At 39.3% G+C, this 27,019-nt stretch overlaps 1 protein-coding gene across 1 annotated transcript in view; it reads right to left on the reverse strand.

The window, feature by feature from the left end:
- Positions 1-21,526, reverse strand: part of LAMB4 (laminin subunit beta 4) — a 92,895-nt gene extending 71,369 nt beyond the window's left edge. Inside the window, exons 1-9 of the mRNA XM_076006528.1 lie at positions 21,453-21,526; positions 15,187-15,344; positions 11,370-11,505; positions 8,191-8,264; positions 6,971-7,159; positions 5,633-5,696; positions 4,326-4,540; positions 3,100-3,220; positions 1,765-1,953 (exon numbers count right to left, since the gene is read on the reverse strand). Coding sequence (XP_075862643.1) covers positions 1,765-1,953; positions 3,100-3,220; positions 4,326-4,540; positions 5,633-5,696; positions 6,971-7,159; positions 8,191-8,264; positions 11,370-11,505; positions 15,187-15,344; positions 21,453-21,486 — 1,180 coding nt within the window. The 5' untranslated portion in view covers positions 21,487-21,526. The remainder of the gene's footprint in view (positions 1-1,764; positions 1,954-3,099; positions 3,221-4,325; positions 4,541-5,632; positions 5,697-6,970; positions 7,160-8,190; positions 8,265-11,369; positions 11,506-15,186; positions 15,345-21,452) is intronic.
- Between the last annotated feature and the right edge of the window lie 5,493 nt (positions 21,527-27,019).

Here is a 27,019-nt window from a genome sequence, read left to right on the forward strand (position 1 = left end):
AGTGAGTTTAGTGGGAAAAAATCCAGTCTAACCAGTTGTTTGGAGTCATTGAGGCAAGCGGGCTTAGCTGTCTGACAGAATCTTTCAAGTTTCAATTGCTTGTTACTGGTTTGTGACTGGTGATAAAAATCTTACTATGGAAAAACAGCATTGGGTTCTGTTTAGTTTGGAAAAACCACAATTTTCTTCTAATTAAATCCAGTTGCTTCTAGAAAGAAGGGAATAAGCTGGATTCATTTTCAAAGTTGCCAAAAGGAAAAGGCTGAGCTTTATTTTGGAGATATTCCAAAGGATCAGTATTGAGTCCCAGAGTATAATTTAATTATGCACAGAAGTATCCTCTGGGAAAGGCATGTGAGAGGGTAGATAGTAAATTTTCTTGGAAATAAGTAAAAGTAAACTTATGTAAGGCCTTTAGAAGTCCAATAAAACCTATGTCACAGCCTTTAGAAGTCCAATAAAATGTCTTGCTGTCATATAATTTAGTTCCGGCAAACTTTGTTATCAGTGGTTAAGTCTACCAAATCTTTGTTTTTCTGTATCAAATTTAACTATGTTAATTGTAGAAAACCCCAAATTAGTCAACTCTTCAGCCTGGAGTCTGTTTATATAAATATTTAGGTTCAAACAAGGACAACTTAGAGAAGATTTATATGAGAATGCTAATCAATCTTCTTAATACACATCGTCTGTATACACAGACATAAACACGTGTTTAGGTAACCTGGAGGGAACCGGGGAGTCTTGTGACTGGAGTTTGTTGCAAGCTCCTCATCTGCCTTTTATGAAAAAATTCCTTGTTTACAAAGAATGATTTTTTTAAATCTTTTGTTTGCTTTTAAATTTTTATTTTTTTATTTTCTAGAGTGACTTCTTAATTTCATATCAGGTGTACGAGTTTTCTTTCCTTGGTTTCTTTCAAAAGCACTATCAAGTTAATATTAAGTTGTTCTTAAGGAAAAAGACTGGTTGATTCGTTTGAAATATTTGGTTTATTATTTCTAAATCTCTTTCCAGATTCCTAGATTATCTGTTTCACAACACTGTATTTTCCCGTCTCCACCCAAGAGAGCAATTTCAACTTCTTTGGTAAATTCATAGCTTTTAAAACAATAAAAGGTGTTGGCCAGTGAGTGGTGGCTCATGCCTGCAATTTCAGCACTTTGGGAGGCAGAGGTGGGAGGATGGCTTAAGGCGAGGGGTTTAAAAGCAGCCTGAGCAAAATATTGAGACCCTGTCTCTACAGAAAATAAATTAAAAAAAATTATCTGGGCATGGTGGCGTGTATCTATAGTTCCAGCTACCAGGGAGGCCAAGGCAGGAGGATTGCTTGAGCCAAGAAATTTGAGATTGCAGTGAGCTATGATCACACCGCTGCAACACACTGCCTGGGCAACACACTGCCTGGGCAACATAGCAAGATCCTGCCATTAAAAACCAACCAACCAACCAAAAAAACAACCACAAAAGAACAGAAGGTGCGTATGATTACAGATTCTGGTAAAACTTGGAAGACAGAAAATTGCTCTAAAGAAACATATTTTTCTGAGAATCCAGTTCTTAGTATCAATTTTGAACAAGTCATGTAAGATAAATTTTATGAAATTAAATATCTACTAAATAATCTAACAGCTGAAGTGTTTGCAAAATACTCCACTTCTGCAGAGTGTTTGGAGATGCTGTCAAAAGCAGAGTGGGGCCTGGCAGGCAAGTGACACCCAACTGTGGTCTGCCCAGTGGACAGGATTGCGGCCGGGGACTTACGGATGCACGCGTAAGGATCCGAGATGGCCTTGAGGGGGTCCCTGTAGAAGAGCGGCCTGCAGCGGTCACAGTGCTGCCCCTCGGTGTTGTGGCTGCAGTCTTCGCACACGCCCCCACTGTGGCCGCCGCTCGCCAGGTACGTGGCCATGTCGAAGTGACAGCGGTCAGAGTGGCCGTTGCAGCTACACGCTGCAAAAGGAAAGGAGAGTTACCAGGAGGTGTGCCCGGGCCTCGGGACCACTGGTCGTGCACCTGCTCATCCTCTGCGACCTCCCACCACTCTGTGTCGATGCACAAAGGGTCTCTTTAGCACTCTGAGGCTGCTCATATATTTTATATAAAATGTGTTCCTGAAACGTTTAATGGGTAGTTATTAAAAATTAAGTGAACAACAAAAAAAACCATTTAGGTGCTCTAGAAGCAACATTTGTGGTAGTGTTCAGTGATAAAGAATACTTCTACAGACCTATGCTTTGTCACATCAAATTCTTTATGTGAAATGTTCTGCATGCACTGGGCTTCTCAGATAAGATGCAGGTCATTCTTCTCTCAGCTAGGGCTGAGTCAGAGGACTGAGGGAAAGGCAGTCTGTCTGGAGACGTTTGTTTGTCTTGATGGTAACATCTACTCCATGATGGCTGTTTGCCCTGATGGTTTTTGTCCCAACTAGGGCCAGGCTGCGTCTTGCTGGGTCTCCTATACTGTGACTCTCACCGGTGGGGTTTTTCATTAGAGCTCTTCTAAAGACCTTTCGTTCCCTTAAATCCTATTTTTCCTAAGACTGGGGGAAAAAAAACTGAACAGCAAGTTTGTTTGGAAGTTCATCAAAAATTCAGAGGCAGCAAACATGTTACTCAAAACAAAAACATCTTGTTAGTCTAAATATTTTATTTTAAAATAAAGTAGCCTGTCAAACTCAATCCTGGACCTTATTTCTCCTATTACCCTGAAGATGGGTTTAAGGTCACATTCATGGAATGTGTGGTTATTTGGGAAGGCGGTAGGGATTTCTGCATCAAATCTACTGTTCACTGAATTCTTGGAGTTGCACGGTCCCCATTGACATTGCCATTCCATGGCTCTGTCCCTCTTCTGGAAGGGTGCCACACAACATTCATACTGCTTCATTCTTAAAATGAAAGTTAATTTGTGGTGTGAGAGTCTGAGAAGTTGGTGATTCACCCAACTGAGAGCCATTACTGTATCCCACTAGGAAGCTGTGGAGCTGGGAGCCACAGCTTCACCACTCGGTGCTTGCAGCCCCCCAGAAATGCACTAACTGTTCTTAGAGATAAGTGCACACTCAGCGTATGCAGAGAACTTATTTTCACCCACGTCTGCAAGCGTTGTCCTGGTGGCCTGCGGCTGGCCTCCAAGGAGCGTCCTGGAAGAGGTCCTTGCATCTCTCACAGTTCGGACCATCTGTGTTGTGCTGGCACACACACCGTCCGTGAACCTGCATCGTGCAGGAAGGAAAAGGAGAGTTCAAAGAGGGCTTATCTTTGAGGATGTTGGGCTTCTTTAAATGGAAAATGAAATGCCAGGGCCACCGGGCCTCTCTCATTCTTAGTTTCTCACGTGTAAGTTACAATACTAACCTTTACTATCTTTTATTAGTTGCTTAACTAGCTTTTAAAGTTTTAAAAATTTGATAAGTTCAGTGACCATTGACAACATATGTTGTTGGCATTTCTGAAGTCTAGTTTCAGGGCAGCACGTTGCAGCCCTTGGTAAAATGAGGGGCAGGATGGGAAGGGGGGTTTTGTGTGGGTGGGGGGGCATCAGGATGGTTCAGGAGCATACGGGAAAACAGGGAGTTAGAAAAGAGAAGGAAGCTGAAGAAAGGCATGCGATTCTCCTGGATTATCACAAAATGCCCTAAATGGCCCACATGTAAAGAGAGAAGCTCTATGTCCAGTGAAAGGCAGTGGAGTGGGAAGGTCCAATAGCCTCAACACCAAGCCTTATATCACAACACCTAGTAAGTAGTTTAGATTTTTTTAGTAGACACACCCTGGGGCTCTGCATAAAAATACAATTCTACCACTACACTGATCTTTCAAGGCTATTCCTCAAAATGAGAGAGATCTACAATATTAAGACACAGACATTCATAGTGCACGAATATTACTTGGATTGACCATTTTTACAAAATCAGATTTTACTGAAACACCATAGCATTGACTACAGGACCCTGCACACAATGGGCCTTCAATAAATTTTTGTGAGAAAATAAATGTGAAATTATAGTTCCTCCTTGCCAAATTTCTATGCTCTACAAAACAAACAAAAAGAAGGAAAAGTGGACCATCTTGAAATCACAAATTATAAATGCTGCTCATGAGTTCAATGATGTTCATAGGAGGCAGATTCCAGAAGGACCTCTGCCTAGAGGAACTGGAAGGCCCTTGGCCTGCAGGGCTAGGTTGAATGACACCTGGTTCAACGCAACGCTCGCACTCTGGTAGTTGATCTCCGCACAGAGTGCCTGATCTACAGTTAGCACCAGGACAGTGAAAGGCAGATAGACAGCCAACTGCTTTTTCGGGTTCATAACTCACCATTTCAGGAGGGCTGAAAACGTCTCCCCGCATCTGCTGCGTAGGGCCACATTCGCTAGCGTGGCCATTGCAAAAGCAGCTTCCTTGAACCACCATCTCGTACAGAGCATAGTAGTATTTATCAAGGGAATCATTTTGCCTCCTTCCAAGCATAGTATCCCCAAGGGTATGGAGTTTGGTAAAGTTGATCCTCAGGTTTGTCAACGTCACAAGGTCTAGACAAAGGAAAATAATGAATCAAAGTGCATGTCAACTGTGCCAGTTCAAGGCACCCTCCTGGACTGATAGCCCCTTAGATGCCTATAGATATGCAATTACAGAGCAAGATGGCTGACTAGAGATGCCAGGTGCCCAAGAAGGGACCAAAGCAATGAATAAACACCGAATATTTGACTGGAGTGTGGAGGGGAGAGCGCTGGAGAACAGTAGGGAAGTGGGGAACAAACCTATGGTGGGAATGTAAACTAGTACTGCCACTATGGAGAACAGTATGGATATTCTTCAAAAAGCTACAAATAGAACTACCATATGAGCCAACAATCCCACTACTGGGCATTTACCCAAAGGAAAGGAAATCAGTATATTGAAGAGGCACCTGCACCTCCATGTTTATTGCAGTGCCGTTCACAATAGGCAAGATATGGAATCGACCTAGATGTTTCAACAGCAGATGAATGAATGGATAAAGAAAATGCGGTATATATACACAATGGATTATTATTCAGGTACAAAAAAGAATAAAATCCTATCATTTGTGGCAACATGGATGGAACTGGAGAACATTATGTCAAGCAAAATAAGCCAGGAACAGAAAGTTAAACACCACATGTTCTCACTCATATGTGGAAACTAAAAAATGTTGATTTCATAGAAGTAAAAAGTAGAACGGAGGATATTAGAGGCTGAGAGTGGAAAGGGGAAGGGAGGGATAGAGAGAGATTAGTAAAGTATATAAAATTATGGTTAGATAGGAGAATAAGCTCAAGTGTTCTATGCCACAATAGGATGACTACAGTTAATAATATGTTATATAGTTTCAAATAGCTGGAAGGAGGATAGTGAATGTTCCCAACACAAAGAAATGATAAATTTTGAGATGGTGGATATGCTAATTACCCTGATCTGATCACTACACATTGTATGTATTGAAACATCACTGTGTACCCCATAAATATGTAAAATTATTATATATCAATTAAAAAATAAAATTAAAAAGTTTTTTTTAAAAGAAACACAATTAAAAGGAATATGCCAAACACAAAAATTTTAAAAAGGAATCGGTGTGAAAAATATAAAGGAATTCATACCTTGGATGTAGGGGCTGTAAGGGTTTTCAATTTCAAAACTAGGATCCAAAACTTTAAAAACAACCTGTAAAACAAATGTAGGTAATTTATAGCATATTATCCCAAAACATAATTGTCAAAAGCAGTCTTAAAGAAGAGATCCTGACCTTACAAGAAGGCTGAGCCATTGCTTCCCAGTTGGTATAGAATATAGATTATCATTTGGGTTACCATATGAATTAAAGTACTGAGAACAAAAATGAATGTAAGTAATAAATCACGGAGAGGGGGGGTGAATGGGGAGAAATTACTTAGTGGGTACAATGTATATTATTTGGGTGATGGATACCCTAAAAGCCCTAACTTCACCAAGACACAATCTATACATGTAACAAAATTGCACTTATACCCCATACATTTATACAAATAAAAGTCATTAGTCATTTCTGGCTCTTTATACACAAGTAGAAATAGACAGAAATGGTAATAGGACTGGTGAAGAGGGCATCTGGGCTGGGATGGGATGCAGTGATGGACTAGTAAGCCATTATCAATTTGCATCTGGCAGAGAATGTGGTAGCTGTCTTCTGCCACCAATTCTTTCTGCTCTACCTGATAAAACCATACCTTCCCCGACAACCCCACACCCACCCTACCCCTCTGCCAGTCACCAGCTTTGCTCAGAGGGATGTTCCTGGCAGGTTCCTCTGGGGTGGTGGTTAACAGCAGTGGTCCCCAACTTTTTGGCACCAGGGACAGGTTTCATGGAAGATAATTTTTCCATAAGATGGGGGCGGGGCAAAGCAGCTCAGATGGTGATACGAGTGATGGGGAACAGCTGTCAATACAGATGAAGCTGCTTGCTTCTCACCTCCTCCTGTGCATCCTTACCCCCTTCCTAAGTTTCATGGAGGACAATTTTTCCACTAACAGGGCAGGGGTGGGGAGAGGGGCAGTGGAGCTCTGTGGCCTAGTCCTTAACTGGCCGGAGACTGGGTGGGGATCGCAGGATTACAGAGCATGAGAATGAGATAGCTAAGGCAGGGCTGCTGCTAGCCTGCACAGCTCGTTTGCAAGGGTTAGAAAGGGGCCTTCCTTCCTCTGGGCGTCCTGGGCCATGGTGCCTAGGTTAAATTTTAGCCCCAGCTCACCTTTAGCTGGGCACTCTTGTGTAGCATTACTTCTGATAACATATTTATTATTTCTTATTCAGGACTCATTTCAGCATAGACACTTTCATTTTTAAGAAGCCAACAGCTCAAGTTACATTTCAGAAAACACTACCTACATTTTTTTTTCATTTAAGTTAATTTTATTTTTAACAGTTTAAGTAAAGAAATACAAGTAAGGAAACGTTACCTCACCACCAGTTGAGGGTTCAATATCCGAGTATTTGGAGTCACAAATGAGGTCTCCCACTCCGTGGGCCTGGCCAGATGTGATGTTGGGAAAGGAAGTAGCACAGTCTTTTGCGAAATATTTGAACACTTTCCAGGTGCGTCCATAGTCTTGGGAACGTTCAACTAACATTGCAGCAGGCCGAAACGTCTATGAAAAAAATGAGTAAAAGTTGAAATGTTTCTCTAAGGCAGATTTTATCTACTTCGGATTGAATATTGATATTTTCTAATTCTATTTTTTAAAACTTTATGTATATCTTTTAAAATCTACTATATAATAAATATACCAAGATCTTTTTCCAATAAGTGGGGAAGTATTTATGAATACATGCTTTGTCCTCATAATCTAATTTCATTTTTAAAATGTTTATGGCTATGTGAATTATTTGAAGAAATATGACATATAAACTGAAAAGCTAATGTAATTAATATTTTACAGCAATTTGTTGCAGTTCTCTTTGCCTAGAATGCTTTTCTTCTGGCAAACTCATAAATCCTTCAAAATCCATCCATGAAGTTTATTCTGATTCTCCAGAGCAGATTAAGCCTCTTGTTTAAGAGGCTTGTTTAAATTCCTCAGCATTCTAATCACACCTCTATTTTTGTACTTATCACTTTGTATTATAATTTTCTACTTATATATTTGTATCCATGACTAGATTATGAGTTCTTTGGGACAAAGACTGTTTTTTTTTTCTTTTTTCTTTTCTATTCATTCTTTTATTAACAAAACTAGCACCAGGCCTGACATCAAAATTAAAATTTTGATGAATGATTAAAGACAGACTATAGTACAATGATTTGCTCTGGCATCTGACTAACCTTAGTAAAGATTCTTTTTCTTCTCCTTCTTGCTCACAATCTTCCCATATTTCCCTAAATAATTTCCAGCTCTTGTTCTTATTTCCTGAAGATTTTTCTAGTTCTCATGGTCACTATCACCTTGGTACTTGGAGTTTTCCTTTTCTATGCATCTTCTAAGATTTCTTTTTATTAACCATATAATCATTGATTAACCAGAAGTGTTTTTTTTTTTTTTTTTCATTTAAGAGCAAAAACCTATATGACAAAACTCAGTCCAAATTTATTCTGCTTTTTGTTTATTGTGAAGGAAGTAAAGTTACGGGTAGACACTGAGCATCTCGGGAGTGGAGGGGCAGCAGGCCCACACATCTGTACCTTGAAGGTCAATATAAGGTGGCTGAACTGAAACAATGCCTCCAGGTCCAATCTGATGCTCACGTGATCAAGACCTAAAGAAAAATCCAGAAAGAAGAAAATCAGTGATTTTGAGAGACCCGTTTTTCTCTTGTGAGTCCCCCAGTGTGTCTTGTCTATAATAAAATCCCTTCGAAGTCACTTGGCTGGTGATCAACACTCTTCCCCAGTCTGCTGGAGTTCTAACCCATGCCACTCCAAGACCAGCAGATCTATGCGAGAGAAGTATGGGTTTTTTTTTTAACTTCAAAATATTAAGGGAATACAAATGTTTTTGGTTACATAGATCACTTTTGTAATGCTATAGATGTGCTCATCAGCCAGATAGAGTTCATTGTACCTGTTAGGTAGCTTTTTGCCCATTCCTTCCTCTCTGCTCTTCCCTGCTTGATTTCCAGTGAGTTTTACTTCCCTCTGTGCACATGTGGGATCACTGGCTGGTTCCAGTTGAATAGTGAGTACATGCGGTGTTTGTTTTTCCATTTTGTAGATACTTTACTTAGGATAACGGTCTCCAGTGTCATCCAAACTGTTGCAAAAATCCCTTAATTCATCCTTCTTCAAGGCTGAGTATTATTCCATAGTGTACATATACCGTATTTTTTAATCCACTCATGAATTCCTGGGCACTTGGGCTGATTTCACATCTCTGCAATTGTGAATTGTGCTGCAGTAAACACTTGGGTGCAGGTGTCTTTTTGATAGAAAGACTTCTTTTCCTTTGGGTAGATAGCCAGTGGTGGGATTGCTAGACAGAATGGTAGGTCTACCTTTAGTTCTCAGAGAAATCTCCATACTATTTTCCATAGAAGTTGTACCAATTTGCAGTCCCATCAACAGTGTATAAGCGCTCCTTTCTCTCTGCATCCATGCCAGCATCTATTGTTTCTGGACTTTAATAAAAGGTAAGGTGATAGATATCTCATTGTGGTTTTAATTTGCATTTTCCTGCTGATTAGTGATGTTGAGCAGTTTTTCATATGTTTATTGGCCTTTTGTCTATTTTCTTTCGAAAAGCTTCTGTTCATGTCTTTTGCCCACTTTATAATGGGGTTGTTTTTATCATCACTGTGCCCACATCCACGTTTTGGTGGCAACACACATGGCCACTGTGTGGCACCATTACATACTACGAAGGGAGTTCAGAGACATTTCCCATAGGTGCAAAGAGAGGGTTCATTTCCTTGCACTCAAATCCTGACTACATGCAAACATGAGCTGGCAAGCCAGAGTCAATAAAAACCAACACATCCCTCTCTTCCAATAGCTGCTAACAGTCATCTGAACTAGCATTTTACTGTCACTTGGAAAACGACATGGCTTGGAATATTCCCCTTGGAGTGGGCTCCTCAATGGCTATGAAGATGACGGAAGTACCCTGGGCAGGACTTTGCACGGAGCTAGTTAGCCCCAATCCACCCAGAGATCAGGGAGCCCAACCCAGACTCGATGGACACTTGGATCTCTCTAGAACAGTGCTGCCCGACAGAAATAGGAGTCACATATGTCATTTTAAATGTTCTAGAAGCCACATTTAAAATGGTAAAAAGAAGCACGTAAATTTATCTTTCATAATATGCTTAAACCAATATATTTAAAAGTTAGCATTTCAACATGTAATTGATATTTTGAAAATTAGTAACTCTTTATTATACATTCCCCCCCTCAACCTAAGTCTTAGAAGCCTGGGATGTATTACACTGATAGCCTCTCCCAATCTAGATGAGCCATGTGTCAGGTGCTCAGCAGCCACGATCTTGGCCAGTGTGGCCCTGGACAGCAGTGTCAGGACCTCAGTGAACTTGGTTTCAGCTGACAGCTCCAGGGTGAAAGGCTCAAGGCGTTTCTGCTGAGAGGGCAGCCGCATTCCAGGCTTTCCACCAAGGCCCCTCAACCCTTTCTAGAAAGGGGATCTACCTTCCCTCTCTAAAAGGCTTGGTTGAGAACCCCTGTCCTAGGAAATCAGCCTGGACAGAGGCACACTCCCTTTGCGAAGAGATGTGGAGCAGATGCTGGCCGTGGGAGTCAAAGTGGCTGTTAAAAAACAAGGCAGCACACATCACGAGCAGAGGCGACTGTGGTGACAACCACGTCCTGCTCATTAAGGGGAGTCCAGCTACAGATCAATAACTGGGACCCAAAATGAAATGACATTTAGTAGATACCGATCGATCATGTGTCAAGGGGATGGCATTGAAAAAATGGCCTCGTGCTCTACTTGCCCTAAGCTGTCTTATCTATAGTGGCTATTCCCACACCCCCTCCTCTCGCTCTCGGATCCCCTAAGGGAAATGTGTTTTGGAGTCTGAAGAGAGGAGGGATTTCAGCTCCCGGTGGTAGAGATGTGGTGAATGCAATCATTCTGTGGGGGTTAAGGAAACTGAGAGGGTTCCAGACCCGCAATGAAGCGAGGTCACCGGGAATGAGCACACCCTCTGGGAAAGCCCCGCCTGCAGGGACATGCATTTGGGCACATAAGGCCCATGGCTGGCGCTGGGACATGCGGGATCTCCGATCAGGCCCACACTTATGGCAGGCGCCAAGGAAATGAGGACGGAGGGTCAGGGCCAGTGCGGGTCACAACTGCTCGTGAACAGAGAAGGGCTCACATCCAGGAAGCAAAGAACTTCAGTCAGTAGCCAACTATCCCTTCAATTCAAATTTTATATTAAAATTTTTGGCTTGCAGTAAGAAGCAAAATGTTCTTTTCCTCTTTCCCTTCATGTGTTAGAGAAAGAAAACGCACATGGTGCTAACTCTCAGCCCTCCCCGGGTATTATTCATTCAGTTTACATCCGTGTGTTTTGGATTAGGCTTCATTTACCAACACTTCATAAAATTTCTTATTTATCACAAAGAACGAAAGGATGCGGAGATATTTTCTTCCCCCACACGGAAAGAGTGAAACATTCTGAGTTATGTGCTGGAAATACACTTTGATTTTCCTGTAAAGGAAAATATTTTTTGTTGTTGTTTAAAAGAAGATAAATTTCATTCTTATATTAGGCTCTACATTTTTGGCGGATACTATTCCATTCCAGTGTGATATCTTGTTGTGGTATTATTAAGATGATACAGAGAGGAAAGATGCCTTATTAAAATATTAAGAAATAAAAACTATAAAGGAACTTAAATTATACCATTTTCGGATTGCCACCATTTCTTTTCTCTGTCTGGTTCAAAACTTGCAATGACATTCTCAATGGTGTGGCTGTTGGGTTGGCGGTACCAATCGTATGGAAATCTGGAGTCACAGATGAAGCACTTTTGTTCCTCCTGGAAAACACCATGGTTAAAATTAAAAATAAGGAATTATAATGACTTATTGTTGATCTAAATTAAAAACAAGCTGTCCTTACTATATTTGTCTTTGAAGCTGGCTAAAAATAAAAAGCAGAGGAAATAACAAGACATCAATTTTTCCATCAATAGATGCCTAAATGCAATCACTAAATTAAAATGTGACCTAGAAATTTAATGAATTTATAGATTTGGAGCAAAAATGCAAATTTTATGTGAAACTAATTTCTTCTCATATAACAGGTAGATGACCTGGAAGTTAATTTAAACTGTAGGTGAATAATTAGGATACACTTTTTGAGTTAGAACTAATTCTTTTACCCAAAAAGGTAATATTTGGCAGAAAATTAATGAAACAGTTGGCCACTAGGTTATCTGCAACTATCACCCTTGGTTGATGGTTTTTGGTAGAAAAGCTTCCATGACCAAAGCCTTTATATTACATGTGTGTACTACTCAGGAAAAGATTTCAATAAACTCACAACAAAGAGGCCTACTCTCTTTTCCAATTCGCAAGAACTTTTAGTCTCTTAGAGGAACTAGTTTTGCTTTGCATGGATTTTCACAGGTTACAACAGCAAAGACTGGCCTTTGAGCTTGCTTAATTTCATGTGTCCATTTGCAGCTGTCCCTAGAACTCCTAAGGGGCTTTACAAAGCTTTCCAAAGCACTGTCAGTGGCCTGCATAGTTATTTCTGGCTAATCCTTGTGGGACTCTGAAGGAGCTCTTTTGCAAAGTTTCCAGGAGATGGGGCTGTTCTTTACAATCTTCCATGCTAGAAACTGCCTAGGACAGCAAAGATACTCAGCTGGTAGGGACAAAGCGTGTGTAGTTTTATTGCATGTCCTTACTGTGGCTTCTGATGCCTGGCATGATCTGAGCAGGGCCACCTCTTTGCTTTTATACCTACCTGGCTTCCTTCCCTCACTTGGCTCTAGCTACACTTGCTTCTTGCTATTTTTCAAGTATATGGAGAAACTTTCTGCCTTACAGTCATGGCACAAACCATTCAACCTCCCACATAGTCTTATCCCTTGCTCCTTCCCTTTTTTCAGGTCTCTGTTTAAATGACTTCATCTCAGAAGGACTTGCCCTGACTATCCTATGTAAAATGCCACCATCCCCGACCCCATTCCCTTCTGCCATGAGCTATCCTTTGCCCGGCTTTATGTGTTTCCTAAGCCTTTATCCCTACTCAAGACTATATGATATAGTTGTTGGTTTATTGTCTGTCTCCATAATTATAAGTGAAGCTGAATGAGGACAGGGACTTGGGTTCGTTTATTACTATATTGCATTACCTACAATAGTGCCTGGCACATAGTAAGTGCTCAGTAGAATTTGTGGAATGAATGCATGATGGTTTCAATAATTATTTCAGCTAGAGTCTGTCAAAGTGATCCAACCCTTCATGAGATCCATAAAGTCAGTGCATTTTAGAAGGACTGGTCATCATAAGCCTGATTGTCGAAGAAAATCAAAATGTCCTTTGAAAATGAAGGCCTAATGGATGCTAGTTCAGTCCTGCAAAGGGGTAGGCTAGCCCCAGAACTGCTCTAAATGAGTAGCAGAAGCCTTGGGCTTCTGTCAAAAGATGTCAAATCTTGGCCGGGCGCTGTGGCTCACGCCTGTAATCCTAGCTCTTGGGAGGCCGAGGCGGGCGGATTGCTCAAGGTCAGGATTTCAAAACCAGCCTGAGCAAGAGCGAGACCCCGTCTCTACTATAAAATAGAAATAAATTAATTGGCCAACTGATATATATATATAAAAAATTAGCCGGGCATGGTGGTGCATGCCTGTAGTCCCAGCTACTCGGGAGGCTGAGGCAGAAGGATCACTCGAGCCCAGGAGTTTGAGGTTGCTGTGAGCGAGGCTGACGCCACGGCACTCACTCTAGCCTGGGCAACAAAGCGAGACTCTGTCTCAAAAAAAAAAAAAAAAAAAAAAAAAAAAAAGATGTCAAATCTTCAAAGAATCAACCATACTATGGAAATTATTGGGGGAAAATGCTTAACTTTAGGGCTTATGGGCCATTTTTCTGAAAACATTTTAGGAGCATAGGCTTTGATGGGGCTGGTGCCAGAGGATGCTTAGTTGTGGCCACTAAATGTGGAAGTTCCAACGTGGATAACCCATAGGTCAATGGTGACTGGAAGCTTCTGAAGAAAATGTTTCTTAGATAATAGATGGGGGGAAAAATCATCCTGCATGCTGCATGAATGTTTATCTAGAGTAGTGATTGTAGCCCCACCTGTAATACTTTATCAGCTGAAACATTTTAAGGTTGTTTTCCAGCTCTAAGCTTTCTAAGATTTCTCTCATTCTATAGACAAAGAAGCCCCTGCAGTTGGATTTACTTCTATTTTTGGTGACATAACTTTGAGACATAGGAAGGCCAATCTTTAATTATTGTCAGAGTATGTTGGCTCATGACAACTGTAAGCAAATGTCAGTGGTTGATGAACAAGATGGGTGGTGTTAGTGTTGGAGAGTTTCTAATATTAGAGTTGAGAACCACTTCTTTGTCCAGAGGACCTGGATTCAGTAAAAATCATTTAAAGAGCACCCATCCATGTGGCCTAGAATTGAGCGGAAATTCTACCATGTAATTTCCTTGCATATGTAGAGAATTTGCTTTCTTGCACAAGTACTTCCCAAACTTAGAATAGTGCTAAGCAACCAAGTATTGTCTCCACTTATTTAATCATCGTCTTTTACTAGAAACCAATTAGAATACAAAGCATTTCCCAGAGACCTAAACAGGTTGCCTTAAATGAACAATACATGGAAAAGCCTGGGCCACTAACATTAGGCTTATGTCCAGCTTCCTTCCTGCACATCCTCTCATTTAAGGGGTTGATGTCATTGGATCTCAGGATTTTCTGTAGGTATACTACTCAGATGACCTTGGATGCTTGTTCTGCTGCCAGCATGTGGGGAGAAAAAAAGCCTGAAAAGCTACTGATCGTCTTATAAAACTGTTCTTTAAGGGAAAAAGGCCCCAAAATATGTTTGCACTAGGACTTTATGATTTTTAGACAATACAACCTCCAGGAAATATTATGAAGTTGGTATACAGGCAGTTCACAGTTCTACACCCCCACCCCACCCCACCAAGGCAGAGCCATGAGCACTCACATTCAGCACAGTGGCCTCAAAGCCCTATGGGGTCTTTTATCTTCACTGAATGAGTCAATTACGTTCTCTCTATGAGAATGACTAAAGCAGCTAAGTGGACCAGTAGATTTTACAGCAAGTCCCTTCAAAGACTGAACAAAAAAGACTTAATTCTGAAGGTAACAAGAAATGGAAATTAAACAGATCTATCCTATTTTTTGATTAGTCAAGGTTTCCTGGACTTTGAGTCACATTACAGTTGGCTCTCCAGTTAGTTCTGGGTCTTTGGATTTAACCAAGTTATATGCAAATACTATGCCATTTTAGATCAGGGACTTGAGCATCCATGGATTTTAGTATGGAGAGAAGGGTCCTGGTACTAAGCCCCCTTGGGTACCCAGGGACACTTGCCCCTGTGTCTCTACTGATCAGGAAGGAGTGTTGTCTCTAGTGTTGTCTGAGTAGCCCCATATGTACTTGGAAAAATCTCTATCATTGATTAAATAATGTCCCAGCAAGTAAACAAAGGGCCAACCCACCTCCAGGTAACTGAGGATGCAGTATTTCTGGGCTTCGTTCAGCCCGCAGGTAGAAGAAGCTGCAAGCTGCCTATTACGGCCCACAAGGAGATTGCCAGTGGTAGGATGACAGGCACCTCTGCGGCAGTCATCTTGAGCCTTGGAGAAACTGAGCCACCCTTGAACACAACAGAAACAGTTACACATAAGGCCGTCTAAAGGCAGCCCTGGCCAGAAGGGAGAGCTGGTTAAACTGGAAAGTTAACAGTCGGTTTATTTTGGATACTGATTTTTCCGATCTTTAAGACCCCGGTTGTGGATGTCATTGGTGCCATCAGCCTGATGGACATCTCTCAGCCTGGGAGGTTACACCTTCTGTGTCCCCTGTACTCTTCTGGGGCAGCCTGTAGCCAATGACTGATGGATACGGGTTCAAAGGGCTGCCACCAATGCCTCAGACCGGGGTCAACTCCACAGTGCGATTCATGCTCAGAAGCTCTAAGCACAGAATCTGGACAGGTTCTGTAAGTCAGTTATAAACATTTGGGCAAATGTGTCTCATTAGGGACAGAGGAAGAAAAACCACCAGTAAATCTTTTTGATGTCAAGTCACCTAGAAGACTTTGAACCATGGTTCCATCATTGTATATCTTCAATGAAGAAGATATCAATGTTAAGATATACAAGAGTCAAGAAGAGTCTTTGACTCTCAGGAAAGATTTACACTGAATTAGGAAAATATTGCTTCCCTTAAGTCTGAAATAAAAGCAGGGTTTGATTGAATGACTGAGAACGCAGAGGTTGGTAAATACCTAGGTATAGTTAGGCACAGCTAATAATTGCATTTGGATATTTATATATTTAACATTGGCTGAAGATGTACCAGACTTTTAAGTTTATTAATAGATGATGAACAGTCCCAACTTTGCTTGCTGGGTGGCATTAGGTATAATAACTCTCTGAGTCTCAGTTTTTTCAAAGTATGGATTCACACTAAAGATAAATGCTTCTAAAATGTGATGAACTAAACTGGAGATCAGCAGGATTCTCCATCAAAAAAGAATGCTGAGAACAGTAAATGTGGGAGATACTGCACCCTATATCCCTTTCTTGGATATTTACAATGGACGCCAACATATTGAAATCCCTGAGAAATGCTTTTCATGAAAAAAAAAAAACACCAAACAAAACAAAAAGCAAGTCTCTTTAAAGTTATTTAATCTAGTATTTCCAAAATTTATTTCACCATTCAAGGCATTTTTTATTCAAATCAGACTAACATTTTGTACAATACTAGGAAGACATTTTGTGAAATGCTGAACTCAATTTTCTTGAAGTGTCTTCCAGTCTGAAAAATCCAATGATTCTGGAAGTGAGGGGGTCATTGTGTCTTACTTAAAAATTAGTTTTAAAGTTAAATCTTGGGAATTGATTTAAAGTATAAGCCTTAAATCAAATTGCTCTGGAAAAATTTGTAAATTGCCTATATAGCACAGGATACATAGCTTTGTACACACAAATCCTAACCATAATCCTCAAAGTAATGTTTGAGAACCATCAAGTCAGATAAAGGAAGGAAATGAAGGAAAGTCTACATGCAAAGGGGTGAGCATTCGAATCATTCTGAGTAAAGGTAACTGCTAAATCACTATATGAGCATGTGGGTGAGTAGGGTAACCCGAGGTACTTCTTGCCTGTGGGGTTTGTTCCCTCATAGTAGGTATTATAGTTTGGTAAACAATAATATATCAATATATTTGTTAATTGTTGGGAAGTCTGAATAGAATGAAGTGGAATCTTACTGGGGATTAAAGTATAAAGTTAACCAACATAAAGTTAAATGCATATATAATGAGAATCAACTATAATATTTGTGGATAGCTATTTATAAAAATAGTTGTATTTCTTCTTTTAAAATGCATATTTGAACAGGAGAGTGTAGTGTCATTGCTAATTCAATTAAAGGGTTAGAATCCTGTTTGATTCTGGAGGCCAAATCTTGGCACTGGTTTTCTCTTGATGATAACTCAAAATTACGCAAGGTAATTTTGTGGAAATAGCCTTTGGATGTAAGGGCACAGGACCTATAATAGCTAGAACACTTTGAAAAAGAATAAAAGGGAAGAAATAGCCCTGCTCAATATGGAGGCTTACTGTATAGCTAAATAAACAAGGAAGTGTGATAATGGTGGAGGAATAGACACATAGATCAATGGAATAGAATAGAGAACTCAGAAACAGCATCCATGAATTTTAGTATGGAGAGAAGGGTGAGAAACAGAACCACATAAAAATGCCCAACTGAATTTTGAAGTGTAAAGGCAATTCAGTAGAGAAGGGATAGATTTTTCAATAGATAGTGCTGGAGCAATTGGATATAATAGGCAAAAAAATGAAATACAATAAAAACCTCACACCTCGAGATAATTAATAAATATTAACTCAAAATGAAGCATGGACGTAAGGGTACAATATAAAACTATAAAGCTATACAACGTCTATAAGACAAAAGAGAAAATCTTTGGGACTTAGGGTTATGTGAAGGATTTTTAGAATTGACAATAAATGCATGATTCATAAAAGGAGAAATTGGAAAATTGGACCTCATTAAAAACTTTTGAGTTTTATCACCATGAGATATCACCACACACCTATCAGAATAGCTCAGATAAGAAATAGGGATAACACCAGATGCCAGAGAGGGTGTGAAAAAAACTGGATCCCTCATACGTCACTGGTGGGACTGTACAATGGTACAGGCACCCTGGGGAAGAATAAGGTAGTTTCTTATAAAACTAAGTGTGTGTTTATCATGCAACTCACCAATTACATTCTTGGGCATTTATCTCAGAGGAATTACAACTTACGTTCACACAAAAAGTTATATATGAACATCCACAGTACCTTTCTTTGTAGTAGCCAAAATCTGGAATCAACCCAGATGTCCTTCATTGAGTAAAGGGTTAAACAAAGTGTGGTACCTCCATACCGTGGAAAAGTACTTAGCAACAAAAAGGAGTGAACCACTGACATATGCAACGACTTGCAAGGATCCCAAAATAATTGTGCTGAGTGTAAAAGGCTATGTACTGCATAATTCCATTTATATCACATACTTGAATAACAAAATTGTAGAGATGGAGGACAGATTAGGGGCTGTCAGGGCTTAGGAAGGCAGATAAAAGGGTAGTATTAGGGATCCTTGAGGTGATGGACCTGTTCTGTGTCTTGACTGTGGTGATAGTCACACAAATCTCTATGGTGATAAAATTGCATAGAATTAAATACTCATGAGTACACGCAGAACTGGCGAAATCTGAATAAAATCAGTGGACCGTATCAATGTTGATTTCCTGGTTGTGATACTGTACTACAGTTATACAACATGTTACCATTGAGGGAAACTGGGTGAAGGGTATATGTCTCTCTCTTTGTATTATTTGGAACAGATGCATGTGAACTTACAATGATCTCAAAATAAAAAGTAAAACAATAAATCCTCTCTTCCTCAACCCCATAATCACCCCATTAGCTTCTGGATGGTGAACCAAATAAATCTCACACTCTCAAAATACACATGTGGCATGTTCCAGCAGTTTGTGTCTACTTTACCCTTGAGACAAGACAAGACATGAACATTTATGCCAACCCTTTATTTCAGTAGACGGATGGGCCCATAATATAAAAATAATTACCAAAGTGTGAAATAAGCTTGGTTTCTCCTCGGTTTTCTTAATTGTGAAAATATAAATAAATAATTTTTTTTTCATGGACTTGTCTTACATCTAATGAATTTCTTTCCTTCAACTTGATCCCCAAAATAGCCTATATGGCTATTGAAAAATCATGTTTTTTTCTTTTATGTACATATTATTCACATGAACTATTCTATTCATCTGGTCATTTTGTGATTATCATCAGGCATGAAACATGTATAGATCATAAATTCTACAGCTAAGAATATCATACATAATGTCTCCACTCTCACAAGTTACTAAATGTCAGTTTGAACAGGAAATTTTCTATCTTCGATCTCATTGTAAAGATTATTATTCTAAATCAAAAGGAAAACATTTCTTTTTCTTTGAGACATATGTGTGAAGAAAGTTAGCCCCACCATACACTTCTTTTTGTGGTGTAATGATCCTAGATTGGTTAACATGGATTTATTTTTAATTCTCTCAGAAACCCAAATCCACATCTCCTTTTATTTTCTGGAGTTGGCATCTAGGATAAATAACTCTTTGGAAGTTTGAACTTTAATTGACAAAGGTGTTTTTAAAAACAAGGTCAGGTGTAACAATTCTGCTGATGCTACATGTGGATTAGCTAAGACTTCCCTTTCAGGGATTTATTTATTCTTTTAGACAAGTTCCATCCTGAATTCTTTTATTGGAGTTGTTGCCTTAGAGATTTCACATGTTTTTATAACCTGACTTGGCCAAACTTGTTTTGATCAGATGTATACTTTTTAGAAAAAATATTCCAGGAAATTTATTCCCAAAAATATTATGGAAATCGAACCATTATTCCTGTAATATTATAGGTATAAATATGAACTTTTCTAAAATACTTGGCAAAAAGTGGCTAGAAACATAAATAAAGTTTCATGCCTGAACATAGACTCAGCAACATCCTTCCTGGGCTGAAGCTTTCAAATGCCAAATCACATTAGCGATAGGTTAGAATTGATATTTATATCTTTTGACGATCAATGTGTTTCTCAAAAATGACATACAACTTGAAGATAGAATGATATTAAAAATGAATTTAGGAGATCTGGTCATTTAAAGACAATTTCTATAAAGAATCATTTCATAGAAATAACTATTATATAATTTCTCTATTTAGTAATTTTGCATAGTGATATAATTTCCTTAAACATGAGACATTTTCTCTTAGAGTTCATGTCAAGCATTAGAAGATGTGAACATCCACAAACATTTATGTGGTCACACACATTTAGTTCTTATGGGTAAGAAAAAATATGAAGAATGCATGTTAGATAAAGTTTGCACTTGGCATTAAGTTCCCCAAACCTGTGGGCCAAGACACTTTTTATGATTCTTTCTCATCTTCCTCAGTCAGAATGCAAAACAAAGTGTTTAAATAGGCTCCAGTATTTATATAAATGCTGATGTTCAAACAACCAATGGGAACCATAAACACTAGAAATCTGGTTTAGATTAGGGTAAGGTTAGATTTAAGAAATCCAGGATTGATTACAGTGAGGCCTTTTCTACCTGAGCTAATTTAGTTTAAAAGATTTTCCCTCCAGAGAGCGGGATCCCTTATCTAAGGAGGGTTCTTAGAATTTTTGCAAAGTGTGAGTAAGGTATTCTACATAGAGGCTGGGGAGAAGGGGGAGTCATCTTCAGTGGTCCTTTTGGACTTTGGATCCTGGTTTAGTTTGAAAGAGAACATCCAAGGCAGGTATATCAGTAGTTTAACACAACTCTTTTATAATCATTTGAGGCCAGATCTAAGCCTCCTAGTCCTGGGGCGTGCAGTTATGAACACGAGTCTCTGCTCCCACTGGGCGGTGGCTCACACATCTCCAAGGCAGAGAATTTTCAACAGAGAATACATGAACTCTTATGATCTGGAGCTGTTCTTTCCCCCATTACCAGTAGATCTAACTGGAAAATTTTACCTCAGGGTTAGGGAATTACAAAATTAAAAGGCGAGATTCTGAAAGTTTGCTACCATGAAGAAATACAGCACAAATTTTTGAAGAGATTCTAAGCAATTTAGTTAGCACTCAGTAACCACAGGCAGGACTGTTATAGTTACAGAAAACTCAGATCAAAGAGAGGAATTGTTGGAAACATCTTCTCTATGATTAATGCAAATAATTCTTAGATTAAAAACAGCAGAAGCATGGAGAATTTGGTCTTTTAGATGAGAGCTGCTCCTTACTTAGAAGACAGTATTTTGCCTATCAATTCCTCATAAGACCTCATCACGGGGACAAATATTACTTTCAAAGCAGAGTTATTTATTTGTGAATTAAGAATCTGAAACAATTCTCTCCATTCTTTAGTACCTTACTAGACTTATCTGCTCATAACATTCTTTAAAGAATGATAGAAATAGCTGCATGTGGAAACTAAACATGTTTGAATGGAATTTTTCAGTTGCTTAACACAATTACATAACAAAATAGCTATGCAAATATATAGCAGTATAGAAGAAAGAAGTTTAGACGTGTTTAAAAACTATTCCTACTGAATATCTTAGGACAATTCAATACAAACAGAAAATGGATTTAGACAATTAATACTTACCAAGGTGTAAAAAAAGGATCAGTTGAAGTTGCATTCTTTTGTCAGGAAATGATTAAATTCAGTTCTTCTAGATTAAAAAAAGATTAAAGTCAGTTACCGACAGAATCAATAATTGCCATCATCACATATTATTTAAAAGCCCTCAAACTTGTCTAATGGTTCTTAAACGCTTTAGAGATATAAAATACCCACAATGGCCAGTTCTTTAAAAAATAAGAATACATAAAATTTTAACAAATATTTGTTTACTATTAATGTTTGCCATTTTTTGAAATGGTAAGATTAAAAAGCTTGTGGGAAATAAGATGAATAAATATAATCTCCTTTGCATATTTTAATTTTAACATTTTTTTTTTTGCCCATTCTTACTTAGAAACTTTTTGTCTAAAAATTACAGTTAATATATACTCACTGTAGAAAAGTAGAAAATTCACACAGGCAAAATGAAAGAAAGCATCACCTATAGTATTACCACCCAGAGAAAAGCAATTAATATCTTACTGTATGTTCTTCCATACTTTCTTTCCTTGCATATAAATAATTAAAAAAATAAATTCACAATTTTCTTGTTTCAATCAATACATCCTAGACATCCTTTTATACCAAAAAAATTATTTTTTCTTTTTTAAAAAAAATTTTTTTTAAATTAAATTTCATTATTTTATTTATTATTTTTTTTTTTTTAGTAGAGACAGGGTCTCACTCTTGCTCAGGCTGGTTTCGAACCCCTGACCTTGAGCGATCCTCCCGCCTCGGCCTCCCAGAGTGCTAGGATTACAGGCATGAGCCACCATGCCCGACCAAAAAGATTTTTTTTTATAATTAGTATTAAACCCATGCCTCTCCCCTTTGTAGATTTGGCCATGCCCTCGAGAGAGATGCTCCCCTCCATCCCAGTCACTGTTGTTGGCGTGCTCTGGTGGAGATGGGAGTATGTATGCACCTCAGTGTGTAGGGAGGAAAAAAGGTGAGCTTCTTTCCTGCACCTGCACTTTTAATTACCATATAGTATTCCTTTGATTGCAGGAAATTGAATTTATTTAATGAATTCCTTATTGGTTGATGTGTATTTTGTTTCTAATATTATAAATATTTCTGCTAAATCTTTGTTCATATCCTTAATTATTCCCTAGGATATATTAAATGGAGTGGAAATAATGAACCAAAGAGTATATATGTGTGCATAGGCACACATGTGTATATAAAGAGTATATATCCATACATGCACATATATACATGTAGGTGTATTTATGTATACACATATATGTGTATGCATATATAAAGGTTTTGATGTCACTTTCCAACTGCCATGCAAAAAGTGTGTCTTAATTTACACTCTCACAACAGTCTATGGGAACAACAGTTGACATGAGCCTTTGTCAATATTGAGTATTATGAATGTTTAAATCTTTGTCCATTAATAAAGCAAAAGATTATGCCTCATCATTATCTTAATTTCTTATTTGGATAGTAGGAAGTATAAAAATATTTTTCCTGTGTTTTCAGGTGAGAATACTTTTGACATTCTATTCTTCGAGGCTTTTCTTGGTAAATCCTTTGTTTATCTTCTAGTCTCACATTCCTGACCCCTCCACTCTCACATCCCTTGTTCTTCAGTCTGAGCGCCCCACGTGCTGGTTTCTGAATGCTCTTCTCAAAGGTTGTTTCTTTTGCCTGAGAGGCCACCCTCCTACACCTAAACGCCAGCCTCCCTGTGAAGTCTTTTTAGGGTGTCTTGAAATGCCTGATTGTAGGCAAATTTCCCATTCTGTGATTCAAGCTCTTTACATAGCCTGGGGTTCATTTCGGAAGTCTAAGGCCATAAGAAAATGACTCACTGAGGAACAGTCTTCCTGCAGAATCTCCATCTGGAAGTGAGCTCTACCTGTTAGAAAGTCTGTAATCCTGGACTAATGATCATATATAAAACCTTGTGAAGACCTATGGGGGAATCCAGGATGGAGCCTTAGGGAGGTCCATTTTCTATAAGCCATTTGAACCCAAGCACTGAAACTTTGTATCCATGAAACAAGTCCTCATGTCTCCCTCCCTCCAGCCCCTGGCAACAACTCTTCTACTTTCTGCCTCTATGGATTTGACTACTCCAAGTACCTCATATACGTGGAATCATACAGTATTTGTCCTTTTGTGACTGGCTTATTTCACATAGCATGATGTTCTCAAGGTTCATCCATGTTCTAGCATATGTCAGAATTTCTTTCCTTTTTAAGACTGAATAATATTCCCATTGTATGTACCTGGGGAGATTTTTAAACCACTAACACTCAGGTGCAACCCAGACTAATTAAATCAGAATCTTTGGGGGTGGGTCCCTGGTGTCAGCGTGTTAAAATGACCTCCAGACTATCATAGCAGCCAGAGTTGAGAACCACTGAAGGCTCACAAACACCTAAAGCTCATTAATTTGCCCCCTACCCCTGCTGCTCTCCTGGATTCCATTCTAAGACAAGGGCAAACCCAGTGGTTTCCAAACTTTGTCGCATGTTAAAGTCACCAGGGGAGATTTTAAAACTCCTGCTGCCTGGGTCACATTCCCTCCCAATTAATTTAGAATATCTTGGAGTAAGGTTCTGGCATTAGTATTTTTAAAGATTCTAGGTGATTCCAGTGGGCAGCAAAATTTGAGACCCTCTGTATAACCACAGACCAACTTGCTTGGGCCAGAAACATGAAGGTCACCCTTGATTCCTCTTTTTCTCACCCTTCAAATCTAAATTCTCATCAAGCCCATTTGATCTTAGCTCCTTAAACCATGGTTCTCAAAATGTGGTCCCTGGACTTAATAAAGTGACCAGTTCCTCTCAGTTTGCCTGGACTTTTCTGGTTTTAGCACTGATTCTGGTTCCCAGAACCCCCCTTGGTCCTGGGCAAAGCCAGATGGTTGGTCACCCTATCGGACCAGCAACAGCACCCGGGAACTTGTTGGACATGCCAGTGATTGGGCCCCAGCTCAGGACCTAGTGATTAACAAACTCTAGGGACGGGCTCAGCACTCTGCTTTCACATGCCCTCCAGACGAGTCTGATGAATGCTCAAGTTTGAGAACCACCGTCCTAGGTAATTCCTAAGTCTTTGCAGTGTAAAGCTCAGAGCTACTGCTGCTCCTAGGGATGGCAGCTGACACTTAATGAGAACCTACTCTGTATCAGGTTCTTAACTGTCTGTGTGGCCTGACAACTCCTCAGACAGACATTGCAGGTCCAGGCTGCAGTGCTGGGGCAGAGGACATCTGGTAATGCCTGCAGAAATTTTGGCTGTCACAATAGAAGAGAGGGATGCTACTGGCTTCCAGTGGGTAGAGGCCAGGGATGCTGCTAAAATAAATATGCTGCAATGCAAAGGACAGTCCCTGTCCCCACAACAAAAAATTTTCCATCCCCAAATATCAACAGTGTGGAGCTTGAGAAACTCTGCAAGTGGCTTTAGTGCCCGTAGCCATGGGCCTTATCTTCCCGTCCTTTATTTCCTCAAATAGCTCACCTCGAGTCTTCCTGGTTTTTATTTCCCATTTTAGGTGAGTTAAGCTTCAAACTAGACAAGTATCATAGTGAGTCTGGCAACTTCTACAAGTTATGTTATCTGAAATCACCTACCCAGTCATTATAAAACCTATAGCTGCACAGATAGCCCCATTTCAGGGGTTGTGGTAATCTCATCCGTACCTTCCTTCACTGAGCTACAGATGTAATTGGTACAGCTTTTCTGGTTGGTTTACCAGAGCTGACATTTTGAAACTCACAGGAGCTACATGACATTTTTTTGCGTGCTAGATTTATCAGTGAGTTTGAGTAATATATGTAAAAGTGATTGGGGTTAATAAATGTAATATTATTCCTTCTTTGGATGAAAAGCATATAAAAGAATTTCCAAAGGCACCAGGTGCATTTTGGTAATTGTTTAATGAATGCTGCTAGGTGACACTGGTCTTAAAATGAGTTAAGCCTTGCAATAAATAGTAAAACATATTAAACCGACAATAACTTTCTGGCATTGCTAACTGATTTAATTTATTGACTATTGTTCACTAACATTGCTTTATCTGTCTTCACTTAAAGCCTGCTCCCTGTCCAACAGCTTGTCAAAGAGGTTTTTTTTCCTCCTTTTTTTGCCAAAACAACTTGGATGAGACAGATGCAGACATGAGGGGCAAATAATGCCAAACTGCCCAGCTCCTGACCCACACGTGGACATAGTGTTTGAAAAAAGCCTGTCCACAAGAAAGGCATGCATTTCCACTCCTGTTTCTACTACTGTTCCTTTCTTCTGCAAATTATAGAGTAATTTATAAAACAGCAGATACTTATAACTAACAAATCTTTAAGACTTTTTCCGGCATGCTTAAATGGGTGATCTTACACATCTAAAGTGACAGTTCTCAGAGAAATCTTATGTTTCACTTTCCCCTGTTTAACTTTTTTTCATATAGTATCACCAGAGATTTCAACTGTTTTGCCTAAATTGCATCACAATGAGGGATGCAGAATACAGAGCAATAAAGTTTACTTTTAATTACAGCAGAAATTTTTCTTAAAGCTTAATATTTATAAATATCTAGGATAGTAACAAAATATTTTGAAAATATAGTTCTAAAGAATTTGAGGCTTTTCTAACTTATCACAAGCTGTATCCCCATAATGAAAATAAGCAATCACTGAGCACACAACTTAAAATTGTGCATTTCAACACTACATTTGGAGCTTCCTTCGAGATACAGAAAGGCTCAAATCATTGGCTGTAACTCACCAGGCTTTAGGCATCAATTTTCCCATTGGATATTATTTTGTGTTGCAATAACCTTACGTATACATGTCATCTGATTATCATTCTGTAAAAATAATTATAATCTATGCTCTTACATACTCTATTTTTTTACTTTATGCTGACTCCCCATGTACTTCCCAAATTCTGAACTTGCTGGTACCTTCAATTAATCCATAAAATTCTGATTTACCAGCGAAACAGCAGGCAAGACTCACCGGGATTCGAGCGTCTGTGTTGGAGGCGCAGGCAGCAAACAGGGCGTGTGAAGACACACCTGAAAGTGAGAGTCGATTTAAGTAGAAAACGTTCTCCCTGAGGCACCTAAAATAAGGGGAAAAGAAAGAGGAGAGCTATTCCGAAACCTGCCAAAAAGATGATTGTGAAGTCACCTGCCTTAGGTTTTGACTAACAAGCACACGCACGTGTACACACACACACACACACACACACACACACACACACACACACACACACAGAGTACACAGAGGGAAATAGAGCTCGATTTTACAGCAAATGTTCTTGTTTTCTCTAAAACCCATTTTAATCTCTAGGGATAATGCAGAGACATTTTGTTCTCTGTTTTATTTATTTTCTAGTTCATGTCGCAGTGGTCATTTTTAGACACCTTGTTACTTAGCCATCAAATGTGCTGAAGTAGAGGGGCTTGTTGCTCACAGATGAGAGAGCCCAGACCCACCCCCATCTGCTTCCCAGGGGTCCAGGTGGAATACTTTCCTCAGGGTTCTCCAGGCTCCGTTCATTTAATGGCTCGCACATCTCCGTTT

This window comes from Microcebus murinus, chromosome 9, assembly GCF_040939455.1.
Source record: "Microcebus murinus isolate Inina chromosome 9, M.murinus_Inina_mat1.0, whole genome shotgun sequence".
Lineage (NCBI taxonomy): Eukaryota > Metazoa > Chordata > Mammalia > Primates > Cheirogaleidae > Microcebus > Microcebus murinus.